General features: G+C 37.0%; 3 protein-coding genes across 4 annotated transcripts; 1 reads left to right on the forward strand and 2 right to left on the reverse strand.

Annotated features, from left to right (window-relative positions):
- Window positions 1–7047: 7047 nt before the first annotated feature.
- Window positions 7048–11967, reverse strand: LOC128202993 (ran guanine nucleotide release factor-like). Of its 2 annotated transcripts, none has more exons than XM_052904209.1 (6): window positions 11848–11967; window positions 11640–11718; window positions 11197–11316; window positions 9842–9937; window positions 9148–9300; window positions 7048–8424 (listed from the first exon to the last, which is right to left on the reverse strand). In XM_052904209.1, the coding sequence occupies exons 2-6, from the start codon at window positions 11705–11707 to the stop codon at window positions 8307–8309; spliced, it is 555 nt and encodes a 184-aa protein (XP_052760169.1). In that variant the 5' UTR covers window positions 11708–11718; window positions 11848–11967; the 3' UTR covers window positions 7048–8306. The 2 variants fall into 2 exon arrangements, with proteins under 2 accessions (XP_052760169.1, XP_052760170.1); XM_052904210.1 differs by having other exon boundaries at window positions 11844–11888.
- A 6215-nt stretch (window positions 11968–18182) lies between these two features.
- Window positions 18183–20183, reverse strand: LOC128203477 (uncharacterized). Its single transcript, XM_052904905.1, has one exon. The coding sequence runs from the start codon at window positions 20066–20068 to the stop codon at window positions 19442–19444; it is 627 nt and encodes a 208-aa protein (XP_052760865.1). The 5' UTR covers window positions 20069–20183; the 3' UTR covers window positions 18183–19441.
- Window positions 20184–21091: 908 nt separating this feature from the next.
- On the forward strand, window positions 21092–21856 carry LOC128246282 (surface protein-like). The gene has a single exon (XM_052964474.1). It carries the CDS (start codon window positions 21092–21094, stop codon window positions 21854–21856), a length of 765 nt encoding a protein of 254 aa, XP_052820434.1.
- The last annotated feature ends 1076 nt before the right edge of the window (window positions 21857–22932 follow it).

A 22932-nucleotide genomic window follows, 5' to 3' on the forward strand; every position in this document is an offset into this window, starting at 1 on the left:
CCGGTTAAAACTAAATTACAACAAAAATATACATACGTTTCTTCGGAAGAAATATGGTCTAGAACATAGATTTCATAACATGAAATTCAACTTTTATTTGTACCGGCATGTTATGTTAATTTCTTGCTTTATATTTGTATATTTTTTGTAACACATTTCACTCATATGAGTATATAGAACGGGGATAAACAATAATATACATCAAGAGGGAAATATCTGGAGTTCATTCTTTCGAATAACATTTTCAAAACAAACAATTAAGCTCAAGGTTATATTTTCAGAACTCGGCATTTTTGCTGTCACCAAGGGAGACTACTGCTTAGGAGGTTTACAAACATAATGGATATTGTAATAGTACCGTGTAACCTTCATCTATTGATATCAATCGGAACACCTCGGCCTGTATCTATCTCGGAGATGGCCGAGTTGTTATGGTTACACACCACCATTGTTTTTCCCTATATAATTCAATGTAAAATTATAATTTTTAGACAACATTTTAAGGCATTTCGAGCGAATGCAGGCTATGATAACCACATATATTCTTAAAGTACAAGCTTTAAATTACATTTTAAGCCAATAAAAAAGGGGGGTCAAGTTATTCCTAAGAAAAATCACTCCACTTGAAAAACAAACTCTAAAAATTGCACCGTCCGCCATGACAGTTCTTCCAAAATGACCATTCAACTATAGGGCAGCGGTTTATGCTTTAATCTCTACTCTTAATGATAAATCAAGCAAGAATAGATACTTAAGGTATACAAGTTTTAGGAATAATGATAGTTTTGATTTACAGTGTATTGAGCATGTGAAAACATGTCTATCAATCATAAGAACATTTTTTTTTTATTGAGAATTTTCCACACAACGGAAGTACATATGACGTAATGGTGACGTCATTCCTATAAGATTGAGTTGGTATTTAAAATCAAAGTTTTCAAAATGATAAGCAGGGCTATTATAATTTAAGGTTTCATTATCAATTAAAGAGTAAAGTTTTATAAAAAATACAAAAACTTCATATTTTATCACTAAACTATTGAAAGCATTGTTCTGCAATTTATGAACTAGTCCCTAAATTGGAACATTTCTAAAGTAATATCAAATATAGTCGGCGCCCAGAATGGATATGCGCGGTGATTCAGATCATGTAAATACAGTGTAGTCAAATCCTTCTTTAAATAGTTCTGAGGAAAGTGAGGCATTATTTCTTGAATGGGGCGTGAAAACTTTTTTTGGCGCCATTTAAAGCGAGAAATTATTTATTTTGATTCTAAATATTGCCACAGGACAAAGTTCCATGGTGCTAGAGACGATAGTCTTCAGCAAGGGAGATAATGGCATGATGGCAATAAAAAGAAGTTTCATACGGGTACATATTTATCTTTGCCCGTGGGCATGATAAACCTTTCCAGAATGGCCAAACTATTTGGATCTATTTTTTTCCCACCTTAGACGATACGTATCGTCCATGGCCAAGAGTGTAAGATTATAAGTATCTTCCATGACCGAGAGTGTGAGATAGGATCATTCCGACCCGAGCGTAGGTTGTTTTGCGGAAACGAGGTTTACCGAGTTTCCGCAAAACACCCTGCGCGACGGTCGGGATGAACCTACCTTACACGAGAGGTTATGTTAGATGCTTTTTCTCCCACCTCAGTTAAACAAAATTAGGTAAAAAAGTATTTTTTGCTGGAACTCTTTTTTGCGTAGTGAACATAAATGCGTATGGGTATTTGATAATTCGTGGTTGTCATGGATATGCGCGCAGTGATTCAGATTATGTTAATAGTCAAATCGGTTTTTTAATAGTTCCGACGAGAGTGGAGCATTATTTCTTGAACGGTGCGTGAAAACTTTTTTGTTGTGACATTTGAAGGGAGAAATAGTTGATTAGCATTCTAATTACTGCCACAAGACAAGGTTTCTATGATGCTACAGACGACTTTCTTTAACAAGGGAGGTAACTACAATGTGGTGACCATTAAAAACGAGTTCCATACGGGCATTTATCTTCGCCCGTGGGCAATATTATAAGTATCTTCCATGGCCGTGAGTGTAAGATAAACCTCGTTTCCGCAAAACACCCTACGCTCGGGTCGGAATGAACCTATCTTACACGAGCGGCTATGGTAGATGCTTTTTCTCCCACCTCAGTTAAACAAAATTAAGTAAAAATGTATTTTTTGCTGGAACTCTTTTGTGCTTAGTGAAAATAATTGCGTATTGATATGCGATAGCACGTGGTTGTCATGGATATTCGCGCAGTGATTCAGAATATGTTAATAGTCAAATCGGTCTTTTTAAATAGTTCTAAAGAGAATGAAGCATTATTTCTTGAATGGTGCGTGAGAACTTTTTTATGGTGACATTTGAAGCGAGAAATAATTAATTAGCGTTCTAAATATTACCATAAGACAAGATTTCCTTGATGCTGCAGTCTTCAACAAGGGAGGTAATTACAATGTGGTAACCGTTAAATAGGAGTTCCATACGGGCATTTTATCTTCGCCCGTGGGCAAGAAAAGAATATCTAGCATGGTTAAATTATTGGATCTACTTATCTGAGGTGGGAGAAAAGAATTTCTAGCATGGTTAAATTATTGGATCTACTTATCTGAGGTGGGAGAAAGGTTCATCCAACCCCAAGCGTAGAGTGTTTTACGGAAACGAGGTTTCCCGAGTTTCCGTAAAACACTCTGCGCGAGGGTTTGGACGAGCTTATCTTACACGAGCGGCTTTGATAGATGCTTTTTATCACACCCCAGTTAAACAAAATAAAGTAAAACTGTATTTTTTCGCTGGAACTGTTTTGTGAGTAGTGCAAATAAATGCGCATAGATACGTGATAATTCGTGGTTGTCATTGATATGCGCGCGCTTAATATTGCCACAAGACAAGCTAGATTACCATGATGCTACAGCCGACGGTCTTCAACAAGGGAGGTAATTGTGTGATGACAATAAAAAAGGAGTTCCATTCGGGTATTTGTTTTATCTTTGCTCGTGGGAAAGATAATAATTTCTAGCATGGTCATTTTTTTATCTACTTACCTTGGTCTTTTAACAAAATGGCAGAAATCAGCCTCCATAGCTAACTCCAAACATCTGAATGTTACCAACACGTACTGGTTCCATCCCCTGTCTTGTTCTAACTGTTTTGCCCAACTCCATGCAAAGCTCTTAAATTACATACATATACAATCTTACTTGCTATGATAAAATAAAAACATACCAAGAGCAAAAGCATGACTAACTGTGTTTGGCCAGACTTGACGTCCGTCCAATGAAAATATAGATGTATGATCAAATGTTTTTTTTCTTCCGAATCCTACCAAAAGGCAACACTACGACAGTGATGTTACTGTCTGTGAGCAATCTGTTGTGGTACAGGAAGGAAAGGCAACCTGACTGTTAAAACAAATTAATCGCAAACTGTTTTATATATGATTTGATTACTCCCATAGTTCAAACATTAAAAGGGTTACAACCAAAGTAGAATTTAAAATACTGATCAAAGAACATTGTTTACAACAGTCTTACAACCGTCGTAAACATATTAATGATATATTAATTTTTTTTTGAATGCAGGTTCGTGTCAAGCGTTTAATGCAAAACTATATTAACTCCACATTGACATACTGACATTTTGATTGCCTTTAGCATTCACCATCAGTACAAACAGCGTTCCATGGTTCTAAAACAACCCTTTTTATTTCCTTGTTTGTTGATGACAAACAGCTTCGTCATTGCAGATATACGTGATGACATTACTATGACCCTTAACTTCGGGAGCTGGCGTCAAAATAACATAACCGCAACATCATTACAAGCACCATTTTTGTCTGTTAGTTGTCGTAAAGGTTGATAAACATATAATAAGTACAAGGTAATCTGAGTTTAATTGACCCCTTCCGGTCAAATTAAGTTCAAAGCAAGTTTTCAAAAGATATAAATACGTTGAAGATTCGAACTGGGACAACACTTCGAAATGGCAAACAAAGGACATATTCTGCTGCTGGCGTGCATTCTTGTGGGGACGCTGTTCCTGACCAGCCAAGGTTTGCTCGATTTCTTTTTTCATTTTTAGATTACCTTAATAAGTATTAGCGTGGATTCTAGGTTGTTGTACATACGAAGCCAAAGTGTTTATAGTTGCATTTAACTGTATTAAGTATGATTAACTGTGTCTTAAACTGAAAACTAAATCCAGTTTGCATGTCAACTAGAACTTATGTAACTTAAAGTCAAAGTTTCGTCCTTTCGATTACAAGCATATTTGGTTTAACGTTTTGCCAAGGCATATTACGTATTTCTTTTACTTTATTTTAAAAACATTAGCACTTTTTTAATTCATAGTGGGGATTTTGTTTCTGACCTAACCCTAACTTTATATGTAAGAACAGTTTGTATTTTATCAAAATGCATGCCATTCGAATGATACCGCAAATACTAGAAATTGTTTAAGGGACACCTATATATGCTAGAATATATGTAATAGTACAAGGAACATTCAGTATGTTGTTATTAAGCGATGATATTTTGCTGCACAAATGTTGAAGCATTATTAAGGCTAGAAATAAAGAAAAATGACATACATATAAGCACCCCCATGGAAACTTCACTAAAGCACTTGAATGTCGTAGTCAACAACGCTCATTTCCAACATGGAGAAAATCAACATCATATATTTTTTATTTGTAAAAGTTCAAATACACATCTTCGCAAGACTTAATACGTTAAATTTGCATACTTATATGTTTTTTCGGAGGGTCAAATTTGAATTATTTCGATGAATAAACGTTCTTCATATCGTTTTTACATGAAAGTGTTCTCATGAACAAAGCCCGTCTTGTTTAAAACTCTGTTAATAAATGTTTGAATAATTTCAAAGGCTACGAAATAGGTTAGATTTTCACTCGTACATCTGACAAAATGCCATAACTATTCAGCAATACCATGTAATTACAAACCTTTCAGTGACTTATTCTACCACAATATTTGACTGATTGGATATAATACATGCAATCTTTGCTATTTGTTACAATTAATATAAAAAGTGTTTAAGTGATATTTGGTGGGTAAAGTACTGGGTGCCTGAAAATTCAGAAAAGTACCGGAAGTTTACTAATGTATGCATTTTCATATATACTATAGAGAATATAAACATTTGAAGTAATTACTTACTGAGAACGCCACATACATGTATTTTAGGATTGGCGAAATAGACGGATTTTTTTTGGCAAAAAGTTAAACGCTTTGTTACAACCCTCATAATATCGGGACCAGGATGAATAATTTAATAAGTACTAATATCTATTACAATCTTAAGTGAAAAACAAAGTTGGTCTGATCATTGAAAATCGTTCTTTTTACGTGTTTACTTTTGGTACATTTTGTGTTTGATTATGAACGGATTTTAAAGACGTAACTAACTGGCATATTCATGATTAAGCGTTCCTGAATTAAGGTTTGTATTGCCAATTATATTCCTTAACATTGGGACCTCAACCTTAACAATTGTCTTAAATTAAAACTTGTACCTATTATAACATTGATAGAGAAAATAGTTTATGTAAATTTTGAAATAAAAACTGCATCTGAATCTGAATACCACTTTTTACTGTCTATGTTATCCAGTATAAAATGGCATACGTAAAAAATATAGAATAAGGATAATACACTCAAAATTATATAAACATCTAAACTCGGAGGAAATAATTAGCTGCTTCTTAAACATCATTGGTTTCGATAAATAATAATTACAAGAATATGAATTCATACTTTATTATATTAGCTGTATATGATGTTTTATAGAATACATGTTTGTGTATGTATAGTATTTACAATCATGTCCTGGCAATCACGTTTCTATGTTTGCATTGTTAATGACCAAAGGCAATACTGAACTTCCAAGTTCAATATTTAAGTGTGAAAGATGTAAATAACGATGACGCCTTGAATATTTAGAGGATATTTGTTTATTTCAGTGTAAGAAATACAGTTTTTCTATGATCACGAGTGAAATAAAATACGATCTTACGATGAAATAAACAAATTTTCTGGGTTTTTTTTATGCTTATTTTCGGAGTTTTATTAGTATCTTAATTTATTTTCTTAATTAAGGGTCTACCTTGAAACCTTCTTTTGAATTTAATTATATAAAAAAACAGTGTGTGTTTTTCAACCATGGGAAGTAACTGAAGTATTTAAAGAAAAATAATGTACGCAAGGGAAGTAACTGTGTAACTATTAAAGGAAAGTAATTGTTTAAGTATTCAAGGAAAGTAACTGTGTAAGTATTAAAAAACTAACTGTCTAAGTAGTCAAGGAAATTCACTGTGTAAGTTACTGTCAAAAATTCAAGGGAAGTAGCTGTCAATGTATTCAAGGGAAGTGACTGTCTAATAACGTGTCATTCAACTTTCAGGTCAAGGATTTAACGAGCTATCGTTCCCGGGCCCCTACCCACCACCGGGACCTTACCCCCCATTCCCCGGGCGTCGCTGCCGATGCAGGCGCTACTGTAGCCGCTGGGAGTACCCCCAGGGCCGATGCCGCGGAGGAGGATGGGGCTGGCGTAGACAACGATTGTGTTGCCCAATTCGCCGCGGTGTTCCTTTCTAATCTTCTCTTTGAAGTGTCACATTTGTGTCGCAAAATACAATCATTTTCATCCTATGCTAGTTTTCGTTGTTTATTTTAGTTGCCCAGAATGTGTGTCATTTCCGTTCACTATCTACATTGTTGACCAGCTTTAATACCTTATTTAGCCAACTTGCTGAGTTATGCTACCACTTGAAATGAAATGAAACCAAATTGTATAAAATGTCCGTTCAAACAAGTGCAATAAATAACATTTCCATGTGATTCAATAAAACACACAATATTAATTAGTTGACTTCTGTACTTGACGGAGTAAAAACGTGCGTATAAAGCATGGCCTTTTGTGTCCACCCCTTATAGACGGAAAAGGTCTATTCCAGCTGTTTTACGTTCAGATGTATACTTCATAACTTTCATTCACAGTTAAAACTAAACAAAGATGTATTATAAATATAGCTCTTCCATCTTAACAAAGCTCACATGTATAATTTACAATAATGCATAAGCTAGTTCATACTCTATTCACAATTCATACAATGTACTCTACTCATAACTCATTTAACAAATGTGTAGTGAGGCACTAACAGAAGACCGTCCTTAATCAAGGTTAATCGTATTTATATATAAGGTCAATATTTTCAAACATATATTACTTGTACATAAACAAAACAGTTTGGCAGAAGGACATTCTTGAGTGAAGGGTTTTCTTTTCTTTGAAACCATCACTTTTTCCAAGTTTTAAAGCAAATATTTTTTAAAGCAAATATTTTTTAATGAAAAACTTTTTTTTTATAATACACAAGAAAAGCAATGTAAACACCGCCAATATAATACCCATACTATAACTACCATACAGTACAGGTTCTGGCATAATTTCAGTAAATTATATTTTATTGGTTGGACATATAAATATTTAATAGCTGTCTAAACTGTATCTTTAAGTAATTATGGTAAGGATTCTATACATGTATATTTGAATGCACAACCAAGCTGAATATGCCTTTATACTGTTATATCATATTGTAACATTGTAAAGAAAGATTTCCCTCACCATGGAAACATGTGTTCTACACAGAATTTGAGAATATCAAACCAAACCAATATCAGACCTCTTGATAAGATTGTGAATAAACTGGGACAAACTCCATATCATCATGGACCTATAAAGATCCGTGCTATCAAAGAATATTTTAATGAAGTGTATGACAAAGAAATCTGAATAGATAAAAACTCAAGAAATTGCATTGATAGCTTACTGCAATATACCTATTTGGTAGTCTTGAATATAAAATAAACTGTTCTTATTGTTTCCAGCCGTCTACAATACAAGTATATTTATTATCTAGAGCACTGTTACATAAACTGATGAGATGGACCCAAAACTGGATAAACCTGTTATGGTATCAATAGACAATAGCTCTGTATCAATCAAGTCTTAATGCAATGCCTATGTACAGGAGAAAATATTCCTTAATAACACAAACATTAAAAGTGAATCAGACTTTCATGAGCATTCATAAGTATACCATTCTTGGATTTTAAGCTTCTAATAAGAAACCTGTGGTCTTGGGTAGAATCAAATCTGGGCCGAACATAAAATTTAAGTATCTCTTTATACAGAAATGTTTGACCCAATACAAGTCTCTAGTTTCTAAAGAGTATCTGCATTTGTAGCAGGCTTAGCTACTGATCATCACAGCGTCACACACCAAACACGCCTGGATCAAGGAGCTTTATAGACTGTAGCGCTCTTTTGAAATCACCAGAGTTCCAGCGTACTGCAGATGTCGGCACTGCATGGTGACTACTGCTCTCTGTGCTGGAAAATATCAAGAATAAGGCATGATTACTTTTAACGAATATCTTATGATGCAATACTCCGCAGCTCATTAAAGTTCGTCATTATTTTGTCTTGTTTGTGTATCTAAGGTGAATCTAGCATTTCTTGTGTATCTAAGGTGAATCTAGCATTTCTTGTGTATCTAAGGTGAATCTAGCATTTCTTGTGTATCTAAGGTGAATCTAGCATTTCTTGTGTATCTAAAGTGAATCTAGCATTTCTTGTGTATCTAAAGTGAATCTAGCATTTCTTGTGTATCTAAGGTGAATCTAGCATTTCTTGTGTATCTAAGATGAATCTAGCATTTCTTGTGTATCTAAAGTGAATCTAGCATTTCTTGTGTATCTAAGGTGAATCTAGCATTTCTTGTGTATCTAAAGTGAATCTAGCATTTCTTGTGTATCTAAGGTGAATCTAGCATTTCTTGTGTATCTAAAGTGAATCTAGCATTTCTTGTGTATCTAAGGTGAATCTAGCATATTTTGTGTATCTAAGGTGAATCTAGCATTTCTTGTGTATCTAAGGTGAATCTAGCATTTCTTGTGTATCTAAAGTGAAACTAGCATTTCTTGTGTATCTAAAGTGAAACTAGCATTTCTTGTGTATCTAAAGTGAAACTAGCATTTCTTTAAAAAACATCTAACGTTAAATAACTTTTTAAAAAGTGTTCTAAATGAAAAACATTCACTGATTGATACACACCTTATATTTATTGGATCATTCAACGTAATAAGCACATCAGTGGAATACTTTGGGACTCGGATCAAACCCATATGAATCTGGACCAAGTTTTTTGCTGTCTCCTTGAATTTTGCAATGCTCTGCTCTCCCAGTATGTACCAGCAACTTCCAGCCCTGAACAGAAACAAGATTATTTAAATGTCATACTAGGGAGACAGTACCCCCTTCACAGAAATACTTTTCAGAAAGCTTTACATTTTTGCTCAGTAGTGTACATGCTTTAATGAAAAATTACAGATAAGCAATGTTACCTTGTTTTTTCCCCAATGTTTTAGGGTTTCAAAACGTTAAAATGTTAAGAATGGGACCCACAGAATACGGTATTGTTAGGTATTAAAATACATTATGTTTCCATATAATATTGTTCTTACATAGAATAAATATATTGCTGAGAACATTCAAGTGCATACCTAGACCAAATTTGATGTGCAGGCCTCCTCAGTTATGTGTGATCAAGGGGTCTGAATTCCTTAATGACCATAGAAACATTTTCTTTTCCAGTTTTATCTACATTTTCTAAAAATATATTATAGACCTGGGCCTACAAACTAAAGCCTGAGTGAAATTACGCCAATGTCAGTTTTTAGCAGTTTTTTTGTACTTGTAAAATCCTACAATACAATTAATACTTTTTTGCAAGAAACCTGTTGCTTACTCATGTAAGGAGATTTCATTTGGTGTAATTTCTTCGGTCTGTATAATGTTTGAAGATGCAGAACCATTCACTGTGGCTAAATCTTCAAAATGAGTTCTGAAAAAGAGAATTTTACAGTAATTCTATAATTCTTTTTTTACACAATGTTAGTTTAATACAGTAACTATGTTTGAAAAAGAATTGATACATTGCCACAGAATAATTGACAAAGAATAATATCAGGAATATTACTAAAAGAAAGCTGACATGTACTGTTGAAACAAACTAATAGGGCCAATTATATATTGTCAGGTTGTGACATACTTTAATTGTAGTCAAACAGCTATGATATTTAGAAGTGCACAAAGGTGTTAAGTTTAGTCTAAATGAATAGTGCTAGTCTACAGCAGGGGGCGCGGCCCCAATATTACGGCTAGTTAAGGCAAGTGGAAAGAAGGGTAAGTTGAAGAAGAAGAGGCAATAAGACAATAATTATTTGTATCGTTTTCGATGTTTCAACAAGTCTAGTTGATTGTGATAATTGTATTTACTTGTTAAATCAGACCTGTCATTAAATAGCCAGCAATATGTAATATTTCAAACTCACATTAAAGTTTGACTTTAAAATGGACGTTCCAAATCAGCCTGAATTTTAAATTTTCTTTTGGCACTAAAAACACTGAACACAGAACATTCAACTTGCAATAGAGAGGTAAACTGCGCTAATTTGCTAATGAACATACAATGTGAGACTGCGCAAATATGAATATTTAAGAGTAAAAACATACTGGTGTATTTATGATTACACAATAATTAATATGTCACTCATAATGTTATATTTTATGCTTGCAGGCTACAGATTGTGTGTCCTGCTTTACATGTATGAAAGTGACAAAAGGCGGCAAGATTGGCAACACGATAGTTGAGGGCGGTTCATCATCACCGGCTTCACTGATTGGAGAGATGCTACGACAAAGTGTGCATATTCATGTATTAAATGTGTTTGATTCATTGTGACTGTTTAAAACTGTATTTGTATTTGCTACAGAAAAAGAAAATACTAGTATAACATGTGTGCTTACAAATGTGTCTGTAACATGTTTATTACTGTTTTATCATATATTAGTTTTATATCTATCAACTATTTTAACCAAAAAAGGTGTAGAAGAAAACATAACAACAAAATCTAAACTCACTGGAAATTGAGTTTTTCAATGCTTAAAATTGAAAAAAAATCTTGCAGTGAGGGGACACCCCTCCCCAGTCCACACCTTCCATGGCCCCAATTACAATTTGATTCCTATGCGCCCGAGATATGGATGTCCCCATATCAGTGAAGAGATAGATGTTTGGCTGTATAAACTGAATTCACCTACTTGATTGCGTGTTCATCCGGCTGCTGTGTTTCTACCTCCTCCATAAGCTCAATGATCAAACTCTGGTCTGTTTGCGGGTGGGCAAACACCTCTTGGTTGTCTGGAATCTGCCGTACCACACTGTTAACATTTGGTAATAAATAATACAAAGTTCAGGTTAAGGTATTAAAATCAAGTTAACAAATTTATGATTTTGAAAGACAATTTTATCTAGATGTGTATTTTACAGATCAGAATTCTATTTCTCAGATCTTTTAATGCAAGTTAATTATAACAAACTTAACTCTGATCATAATAAAATTCAGGTTTATTTCAAGACATAGGCAAAATGTTGATCCTATTGTTAGGGTGTGTCATTGTATGCCTGCAAATATGAGGTTGAAAATAAACAAATTTATTTAATAAATCTGAAAAAAAAATACTTTTAAACTTCACTACAGTACCTCATATCATTCCGGTTAACAGGCAATTCAAGTGAAAATGCTCCACCAAATAGCAGCTGTTCTGTCATGATGTTCTAACCTTGATAATTAAAAAAAATGATCTATCAATTATCATGATCATTCATTTTATCCGAATAATTGTATCCGGAATGATGCACTTCATTTAATACACACATTTACAAAACCCCAACATCAACACTAAACTTGCTTGCTTGTAAAACTTCAAACGTTTTATTTTATATGGAGAAACGCTATTAGTACGTATGACAAGCAGTAATTTATATAAATAGAAAATAATTTCAAAACGTATAGAAATATAAAGGTGGCAGTCAACAGGTGCAGTCAAAATTTTCTCAGAGTGTTTCGACAATGGTAGCGCTCGTTTTCTTACATAAAAACAATTTGTTGATACAATTGTATTGTATTGGAAACATAATTGAGGACATTTCATTATAAACGATACTTAATGCCATACAAGCAGATTACATCTTATCACGTGTACATGCGTCTTTATTTCAATCAGCACACTAGATAGTATAATAGTTGGTATAGCTAGGTAGGTTAAATTACAGGCTCAATATGTTGCCGTCTGTAAAATACATACATGTACATGTACATTTACCAGTCGAAGCGTGTACATTTTGGACACATTACTGAAGTGTCCTCGATAGTTGTAAAATATATATAGAAAAAATGGACATGCTAGTAAATACAATTAAGGTAGGTTGGCATATTGTACACGATGTTTAAATTGAAAAACAGTTATTATATATTTATCAATAGCAATTACCTTAATTTTAGCTGTACGTGGCAGATGGATGTCTGTGTATGACTGTATTACACCTCAGAGGAGTTTCTTAGAGCTGTGGCAGATGGATGTCTGTGTATGATTGTATTACACCATATTACACCTTCGAGGAGTTGCCTAGAGCTGTGGCAGATGTCTGTCAGTGTATGACTGTATTACACCGTATTACACCTTCGATGAGTTGCCTTATTAAGAGCTGTTGCAGATGGATGTCTGTATATGACCGTATTACACACTCGAGGAGTTGCCTAGAGCTGTGGCAGATGGATGTCTGTGTATGATTGTATTACACCTTCGAGGAGTTGCCTAGAGCTGTGGCAGATTGATGTCGATCTGTGTATGCCTGTATTACACCGTATTACACCTTCGATGAGTTGCCTAGAGCTGTGGCAGATGGATGTCTGTGTATGACCGTATTACACTTTCGAGGAGTTGCCTAGAGCTGTGGCAGATGGATGTCTGTGTATGACCGTATTACACCTTCGAAGATTTGCCTAGAGCTGTGGCAGATGTCTGTCTGTGTATGACCGTATTACACCTTCGAGGAGTTGCCTAGAGCTGTGGCAGATGTCTGTCTGTGTATGACCGTATTACACTTTCGAGGAGTTGCCTAGGGCTGTGGCAGATGTCTGTCTGTGTATGACCGTATAACACTCGAGGAGTTGCCTAGAGCTGTGGCAGATGGATGTCTGTGTATGACCGTATTACACTTTCGAGGAGTTGCCTAGAGCTGTGGCAGATGTCTGTCTGTGTATGCCTGTATTACACTTTCGAGGAGTTGCCTAGAGCTGTGGCAGATGTCTGTCTGTGTATGACCGTATTACACTTTCGAGGAGTTGCCTAGAGCTGTGGCAGATGGATGTCTGTGTATGATTGTATTACACCTTCGAGGAGTTGCCTAGAGCTGTGGCAGATTGATGTCGATCTGTGTATGCCTGTATTACACCGTATTACACCTTCGATGAGTTGCCTAGAGCTGTGGCAGATGGATGTCTGTGTATGACCGTATTACACTTTCGAGGAGTTGCCTAGAGCTGTGGCAGATGTCTGTCTGTGTATGACCGTATTACACTTTCGAGGAGTTGCCTAGGGCTGTGGCAGATGTCTGTCTGTGTATGACCGTATTACACACTCGAGGAGTTGCCTAGAGCTGTGGCAGATGGATGTCTGTGTATGACCGTATTACACTTTCGAGGAGTTGCCTAGAGCTGTGGCAGATGGATGTCTGTGTATGACCGTATTACACTTTCGAGGAGTTGCCTAGAGCTGTGGCAGATGGATGTCTGTGTATGACCGTATTACACTTTCGAGGAGTTGCCTAGAGCTGTGGCAGATGGATGTCTGTGTATGACCGTATTACACTTTCGAGGAGTTGCCTAGAGCTGTGGCAGATGGATGTCTGTGTATGACCGTATTACACTTTCGAGGAGTTGCCTAGAGCTGTGGCAGATGGATGTCTGTGTATGACCGTATTACACTTTCGAGGAGTTGCCTAGGGCTGTGGCAGATGTCTGTCTGTGTATGCCTGTATTACACTTTCGAGGAGTTGCCTAGGGCTGTGGCAGATGTCTGTCTGTGTATGACCGTATTACACACTCGAGGAGTTGCCTAGAGCTGTGGCAGATGGATGTCTGTGTATGACCGTATTACACTTTCGAGGAGTTGCCTAGAGCTGTGGCAGATGGATGTCTGTGTATGACCGTATTACACTTTCGAGGAGTTGCCTAGAGCTGTGGCAGATGGATGTCTGTGTATGACCGTATTACACTTTCGAGGAGTTGCCTAGAGCTGTGGCAGATGGATGTCTGTGTATGACCGTATTACACTTTCGAGGAGTTGCCTAGAGCTGTGGCAGATGGATGTCTGTGTATGACCGTATTACACATTCGAGGAGTTGCCTAGAGCTGTGGCAGATGGATGTCTGTGTATGACCGTATTACACCTTCGAGGAGTTGCCTAGAGCTGTGGCAGATGGATGTCTGTGTATGCCTGTATTACACCTTCGATGAGTTGCCTAGAGCTGTGGCAGATGGATGTCTGTGTATGCCTGTATTACACCTTCGATGAGTTGCCTAGAGCTGTGACAGATGGATGTCTGTGTATGATTGTATTACACCGTATTACACCTTCGATGAGTTGCCTAGAGCTGTGGCAGATGGATGTCTGTGTATGCCTGTACGAATTACACCTCAAAGGAGTTGCTCCGACCTGTGGCAGTTGGATAATGTACGTAATACACGTAGGAGGAGTTGCTCCGAGCTGTGGCAGATGGATGTCTGTGTATGACTGTATTACTCCTTGGAGGAGTTGCTCCGATTGGATTTATTCATTGGCCGTTGACTTATTTTATAAGCTAATATGAAATATGACGCTTTGTTTCATCTCAATCCTGATCATTCCTGATCCTCAAATTGAACAGATGATTCAACTGAAATATATGTAAAGCCAGATTTTTAGGTGTTTTAAGGTTTTTGTAGTTATTCATGAATATGAATAAGATGGGCGTTCAGGCCAGACTGATGTGGAACAATTACGGCCAAACGCCGCCTTCTGTACTGCCTTCCAAGGATCTGAACCGAAGCCATCCACATACCTTTAACCGGAAGTGGACGGGGAACGCCTTTAACCATATATTTTTAATGTTACCTGATATCTGACTTGTTAAGCACAGCAAAGCGCGGAGAATAATTTTTTATATGATTATTCTTTCATGTGCAATTACAATTGATTAAATAAAATAAAACTATTGAAATTTATAGTTATCACAAACAGTAAACTATTTTCATAATAAGCGTCTACGTGATCCATTATTTCAATTGCTTTGTTCTGATTTAAAAAGGTTTATCATTAGCAATTTACGGTATGGATCATTTAAATACGTTATTGAGATAGAGGGCGTATTCGATTTACAAAAATGACTTCAGTGTGTGTATACCACGTGATAAATTGCGTCCTAAATGCTACGTCGGAAGGCAACATTTTGCTTCGAATGAAGTTTTTAAAGTGACACTTTTATTCAAAATCAATACATACAAACATCAATTTTCACTGATAAACTTTAACTTTTAACTAAACAATGCATTGATGGAAAATATTTATTACTGATAGCACGATTGTTACCATGTATTTAATAGCAGAAAGCGTGAAAATAGTAAATGATTGGTGAATGCTAAAAGATTTACTGTGGTCTTAGACTACTATAGTCTTATAAGGTAGAAATACCGTGTTTTATGTTCATTTCGTTCAAATTAAACTCGGTATCCTTCAGAAGAACCATTGTATTCGACATTTATTCATTCCTTTTGGAATAATTAAACAATATTATCAATTGTGGTAAATCTTACCGGGAGTAAGAGTGCATCTTTAAACAAAGACAACTTCACTATTTCTTCACCATTTTAAATGAAACATAGCGCAGTCTACGCCGATTACGCCTTCGGTATTTTACCAGAGTTTGATTGAGATTTTAGTTTCTTAAAACACTTCGACAAACCTTTTCACAAAACGGCCGTCTGACGGAGCACTGTCAAAAAATTATTTTGGAAATAGGTTTGTCGAAGTGTTTGATAAAACTAATCACCTTATTAAACTTCGGTAATAAAACGAAAGCGGGGCTCTTTAAGCGGCATAGACTGCCCTTTATTTCATATAAAATAATGAAGTAAATGAAAAGTTATCTTTGTTTTAGGTCCTTATTTTAAGCAAAATATTGTCTTCCGACGTGGCATATATGACGTAATTTGTCACGTGGTATACACACACTGTACTTGCCTTGTCAGAAAGAAACAATGGTTTTAATCTTCTGATTATTGGCGATAGCAATGTCAATAAAATGTCAAAGGGAAATAATCTTAAACGCAGGTAACATTTTAGAAACTGTTTGATTAATGTTTGATTATTTACATTGTAGGAATTCTTTACGAGCCCAAATTGTCACAGTATTAATTAAACGGGTTATGACTCATGACCACTTTAAATTGCCGTTTCCTTCAAAATATATTAAGCTGGCAGTACTTTGCCGTACTTTATATTTCCGAAAATCTTAACTCACGAATTCCGCTTGTTCATGCTTTTCGGTTAAACATGGAGTTTAATCAGCAAAATAACAACCAGGAAATAATCATCGATATTTTCACTGCAAACAACGGTGTGAAAATATCAACTTTAAGATATACTTCAAAAATCAATTGGAGTAACTACATTATGATAACAATTGTTACCTTACTTTTGAATCGAAATAATATTGATCATAGAAAAGCTACATTTTCAATACGGTTTTCTTTGACACTCGTGTGATAAAGTACGATCTTACTCTGAAATCAATAGATATCCTCTATGTTATAATTGTGTACATGTTGTTTGTTTTCTCTTAACGTTGTGCGTCTCTCGTTGAGTGTCTATAACGTCATGAAATCAATAGATATCCTCTATGTTATAATTGTGTACATGTTGTTTGTTTTCTCTTAACGTTGTGCGTCTCTCGTTGAGTGTCTATAACGTCATGAACCTTAACCTTATGTTTTAATACGACAATTGTCAAACGTTAAGATACACAGGCTTATTCCCCCAACAATATTACGTATAACGAGCTTTAACCCATTTAATAATTTAAATAATATACCTTATTTAAACCGGATTTCACAAAAAAATAAGTTGGTTGCGATAATCTTTTCGGTAACGATAATACTGATACTGGTGTCACTCTTCAAAAAGAGGCCATAAAATAATAATTGTCAACAAATAAAATAATGTGTGGGATTAAGTTAATCTCATTTTTAAACAGGTTAGCGCCGCTATGGCCGCCTTAACCAGCCCCGTGTTTACATTGAATTATTCCATAGTCCAGTGCCAATTGGCTGTTTAGCCATAAGTCATTCATAGGGAATAAAAAGGCCTTGAAAGGGTCACACACGCCGAGACTACATCAAGGGCAATTTAGAACGGTTAGTGCTCGAGTTGATACGGAGAGTGCCCGAGAAGTTCCGGAGAATGCCGAGCTTATCCAGGGATTGACCGAGCTGTTCTGAAGATTGGCTGAGTTGATCTGGAGAGTGGCCAAGCTGTTCTGGAGAGTGCCCGACGTGTTTCAGAGTGGCCGGACTTATCATAGAGTGTCCGAGCTGTTCCAGATTGTACCCGACGTGTTCAAGAGTGCCCGGACTTATCATAGAGTGCCCGAGGTGTTCCTGAGAGTGCCCGAACTTATCATAGAGTGCCCAAGCTGTTCTGGAAAGTACCCGAGCTGTTCCGGGGATTGCCCGAGCTGTTCCGGGGATTGCCCGAGCTGTTCAGGGGATGACCCGAGCTGTTCCGGAGAGTGCCCGAGATGTTCCAGGAGGCTCGAGCTGTTCCGAAGAGTACCCGAGCTGTTCCGGGGTTGCCAAAGCTGTTCCGGGGATTGCCCGAGCTGTTCCGGAGTGTGCCAAGTTATTCCGGGGATTGCTCGTGCTGTTCCGGAGAGTGCCCTAGATGTTCCAGAGAGTGCCCGAACATATCATAGAGTACCCGAGCTGTTCCGAAGAGTGCCGAGCTTATCCAAAGATTGCCCGTTCTGCCCGTTGCTCTGTTCCAGTGAATGCCTGAGTTGTTCCGGAGAATGCCCGATCATATCCAGCGAGTGCAAGAGCTGTTCTGGAGAGTTCCCGAGATGTTCCGGAGTGTGTCCGAGCTTATCAGTAAGTGCTCGAGCATTCACCCAACTAGGGTTTACACAACTAAGTGATAACAAAGACGTTCAAACATTTATTCGAAAGCTCTCTAAGAAAAACATCAAACAGAGATCATACGTATTAAAATATACTCTTTACGGAGTGCCAACTGCGTTTCATATAAACATACATAGTATATTATGTTACAAGAAAATAAAAAGGCACACACCATCTAACCCCAAACCTACTACCATCTTATATCATGTTTAAAAGGTCACTACAACTATCACCTATTCCATGAACAATGTAATAAATAAAGATAAATACGAGGTCTTTAAATCAAATCTGATTGTCATACAGTGAATCATGTGACAAGTTTAACTGTTTTAACCGCATACTAATAGATATTTCAGAAACTCAATGAATACCCATCGTGTTTCAAATTATCTATTAAATGATTATCCTATCGTTGAATCTACATTGAATTCAAACAAAGACACTTGTATACTTGTTTAGAGCTACATACATCGATACAATGGAAAGCTTGTGTCTCTACAGATTTTGTGATAAGAAAATGTTCATATAATATTATTCAACATTTTGCAAAAATAGTTTCCAGTTGCTGTTGTTGTTTTTTATAATCGTTGTTATCATTTGCATGTCATACACAAATATAGTCTTAAAGAAGATTTGTAATTGTTTGTCTCGGCACTTTTGAAAGCGTTTAGCTAACGCGTCTTGGATTTATAATACTAAATCAAACCCGTTTGTTTGATAGTATTAAACAATTATATACTATTTTGTAGTGTCACAATGTTAGAGATAATTAAATATTAACTTAAATTACAAGTAAATAATTAAATGAAACACGTTGTCCGGCAAGAAATCTCTAAAAAAAATCCAATGATATCCCGTATTAGGAAAACTAAGGTTAATTCCCGATACAAATACGGGTCCTACATTTTCGAGTTTGAGTATCAAATTCAATTTAGAGTCAAAAATATTTTAAGGCATAACAATAGACGCACCTTTGTCAGCACAGTCATGTTTTGTTTTTTGAAAAAAACAACAACAATGTGTTTTGGTGCATGAATTAACAATAACATATTTTGACGCCGTCCCTTATACGATTCCATACGAGGCTGTTGTCTTTGACAAGGTAACATTTTATAGTCTTATTATTTAAGCATGTCGTTTAAAGTGCAGACATTTGCTCAGTAATGTGAACTGCTTCAGACACATAAACACACAACACTTTCGCAGTTAATGATTTAGTAAACAGTCAAGATCACATCATTTGTCATTGGCAGCGTTATGCTATTGGTGTATGAAACTATGTACAGATATTATAAAATATTGCAAAATCGACTTTTACGCTGTTTCTCTTGTTCTTGGATGATTTCCAAGGCAATCTGCATTTTTTCTTCTTCCTCTTCCTCCTCTTCACGATAGAAGTTTTTCATCCCCCTTTCCAGAGTAGAAAAAGGTACGGCAAACGTGTAACGCAGCCAGGATTTCTTCACGACCAGCACCTTAGTAACTCGTATCCTTCCGAACGTCGGTAATCGTACATAATTGTCATCAATATGAAACTCATGACTGACATCAGGAAGCTTTGGAAGAGTCAGTGTAGAATAACCAGCCTTTCTACAGACTTCATTGTTCACAAAAATACAAATGCCAACGAGTAACCTTGGACGAAATTCATTTGCAACATCCAGTAAGGTTTCCACTGTTTTGTCTTTGACTGATTCGAATTCATGGAATCGGCGAAAGCGGTCCAATGTTGGATCAAGACCTTCAATGTTTAGAATCCGGCTTACGGTATAAATATAGTACATCAGCCGGGCCCTAGGATCGTCCGAGAGTTTGTATTGTGTTGTTCCAATTTCGTTATGTACCGAGACATCCCCACCTGCACTCTCGGCTGTACTTGAAAATGTATTATCCATTTCGTGATTAACAGAAACCATTAGAATATTTTCACTTTATTTCACAATTAACGTCATTTTTATTAAGATATTTTAATGGTTTGTTCTATTGGTACACTTTATGTGCTTCATAAACTGTCTTAAAAACTATCCCCGTATCAAGCCAAGTTGGGTTGAATACATAATGAAGATTCATAGAGGATAAAACAAACCCACCTTACTGTTTAACGGGGATATTCTTATTGTTCATACAAGGAGGTCAGGTTGAATTAGACATCTATGAAACAGGTGCCAAAATCACTTCTAAAATATTCATTGGAGATTGTCTTGTACATTCCATGTATTGAAGTGTGTCGATCCAACGTTTAAATCTTCATATTGGAATGCTATACAATCAATCGTTTAAGCATTCTTTACACTGGCGAAGGTCCATTCATTTGGTAATATACAACTGACTAAAATGGGCATTCTTACAAAACTGAAATAGACAACACAATATTAATATGAAAAACTACAGTAACAGTAGTCGAACGCTTAAACATACACCCCGTTCAACGGCACAGGGTCAACGCCAATGACATAGACCAGAAAACTAACAATCACAAACCAGAAACAGGAACAACAACACTAAAACTCCACATACAGCACAATACATTTATAATGTATAAAACTAAGGGTGATTATCAAGGATTTTTAGGTACCACCTTGGAACGGTCAGAAAATGGGAATTTACTGGGGGTTTACTCTATGTGTGCACAACCTCACAAGCCAAGCCCAGTAGACGACTTGGAACATTGTAATCTCATAGATAGTGGTTGTTTCCATTTGCGATCCATCGATATAAAAAGCATTTGGTACGTGCACGGTAAGTGAAATTTGAAATAAAACGTCGTTGAAGGCAGGTAACGAACATTCGGACGTGTAACTTCTTAGTATGACGTGCTGTAAGTTAGACAATAGTATCTATTTTATTAGAATGACAAAAAACACAACACACATTTCTTTTGCATTATTTTGTGTCTAAATCTTTATAGAATATAAACTGTGAGCGAAAAACATTAGTAGATGACCCGAGCCAATGACCCAGATGATGACAACGATTCAGACGACGGCAACGATTCAGATGATGACATCGACGCAGACGACGGCATCGACGCTGATGATGAAAAAAAACACGCTGACGACGACGCAGACGACGACAACAACAACACAGACGACGACAACGACGCAGTCGACGACAACAGTGCAGATGATGACGACGACGCAGCCGACTACAACGACGAAGATGACGACAACAACGCAGATGACGACAGCAAAGCACAAGACGACAACGACGCAGCTAACGACAACAACAACACAGATGACGACAACATCGCAGATGACGACAACAACGCAGACGAAAACATCGACGAAAATGGCGAAAGCGTCGCAGACGACGACAACGAAGCAGATGACGACAACAACGAATATGACAAAAACGACGCAGACGACGACAAAAACGCAGATGACGACAACAACACAGATGACGACAACGACGATTATAACGCAGATGACATCAACGACTCAGACGACGACATAGACGACAATGACGAAAACGACATAGACGACAATGACGCAGACGACAACGACTCAGATGATGAAAATGACGCAGACGACGACAAGAACGCAGACGACGTCAACAACGCAGATGACAACATCGACGCAGACAACGACAACCAAGCAAATGAAGACAATGAGGACGAAGAGAAGGACTCAGATGACAAAAACGATGCATATGACAATAAACGGCGCAGACGACGACAACGACGTAGACGACAACTACGCAAATGACGAATACAACGATAACGACGAAGACCACGACGCAGATGACAACATCGACGACAATGACGCAGACGATGACAACAACGCAGATGACGACAACGAAGCCGACGACGACAACGACTCAGATGATGACAACGGTGCAGACAACGGTATGGACGCAGACGACGACAGCGACGCAGACGACGACAACAACGCAGATGACGGCAACGACGCACACAACGACAACCACGCAGACGATGACAACGAAGCAGATGACGACACCAACGCAGACGAAAACAACAACGACGATGACGACAACGCAGATGACGACAATGCGCAGACTACGACAACGACGCAGACGACAACGTCGCAGATGGCTACAGCAATGCAGACGACGGCTATGACGCAGACGACGACTAACACGCAGACGACGACAACATCGCAGATGATGTCAACGACGCCGACGACGACAACGCTGCATACGACAATGACGCCGATAACGACATTAACGCAGATGTCGACAACAACGCAGATGACGACAACAACGCAGACGACGACAATGACGCAGACGACGGCAATGAAGCAAATGACGACAACAAAGCAGATGACGACAATGACGCAGACGACGACAATGGCGCAGTAGGTTAAGAAAGTTCCTAAATGATTTTTACGTAAAACTAAGATATCTTTACGGGCGGATGGACGGCGACAATTTCTATCACACCTCCCATTTCATATCAAAAAGCACGTCTATAATGCGACGTATTTCGAAAAAAGTCACATAAGAAATCGGTGAGCATTTTCTATTATATCATTGATACATCCGTTTAAATCATTAAGCACGGAGCTATCGGCTGCGTACATATGTAACCTAAATAAAGTCACTCGAGCACAGTGAATTGAATGTCGTTTTGTTTTTTTGTTGTTTTTTGGGTTGTGTGTTGTGGGGTCTTAAGAATTCAAGCATCCATACAGCAGACATTTAAATTAGATTTCTACTTATACGTTTGTAAATACCATTGATCAATTTACAGATGTGCATGACTTTTAAATGAAAACACATGGAAACTTAAGATCTTATGTACACTGGCACACTTTTTATTGCG

This window comes from Mya arenaria, chromosome 9 (genome assembly GCF_026914265.1).
Source record: "Mya arenaria isolate MELC-2E11 chromosome 9, ASM2691426v1".
Classification (NCBI taxonomy): Eukaryota; Metazoa; Mollusca; class Bivalvia; order Myida; family Myidae; genus Mya; species Mya arenaria.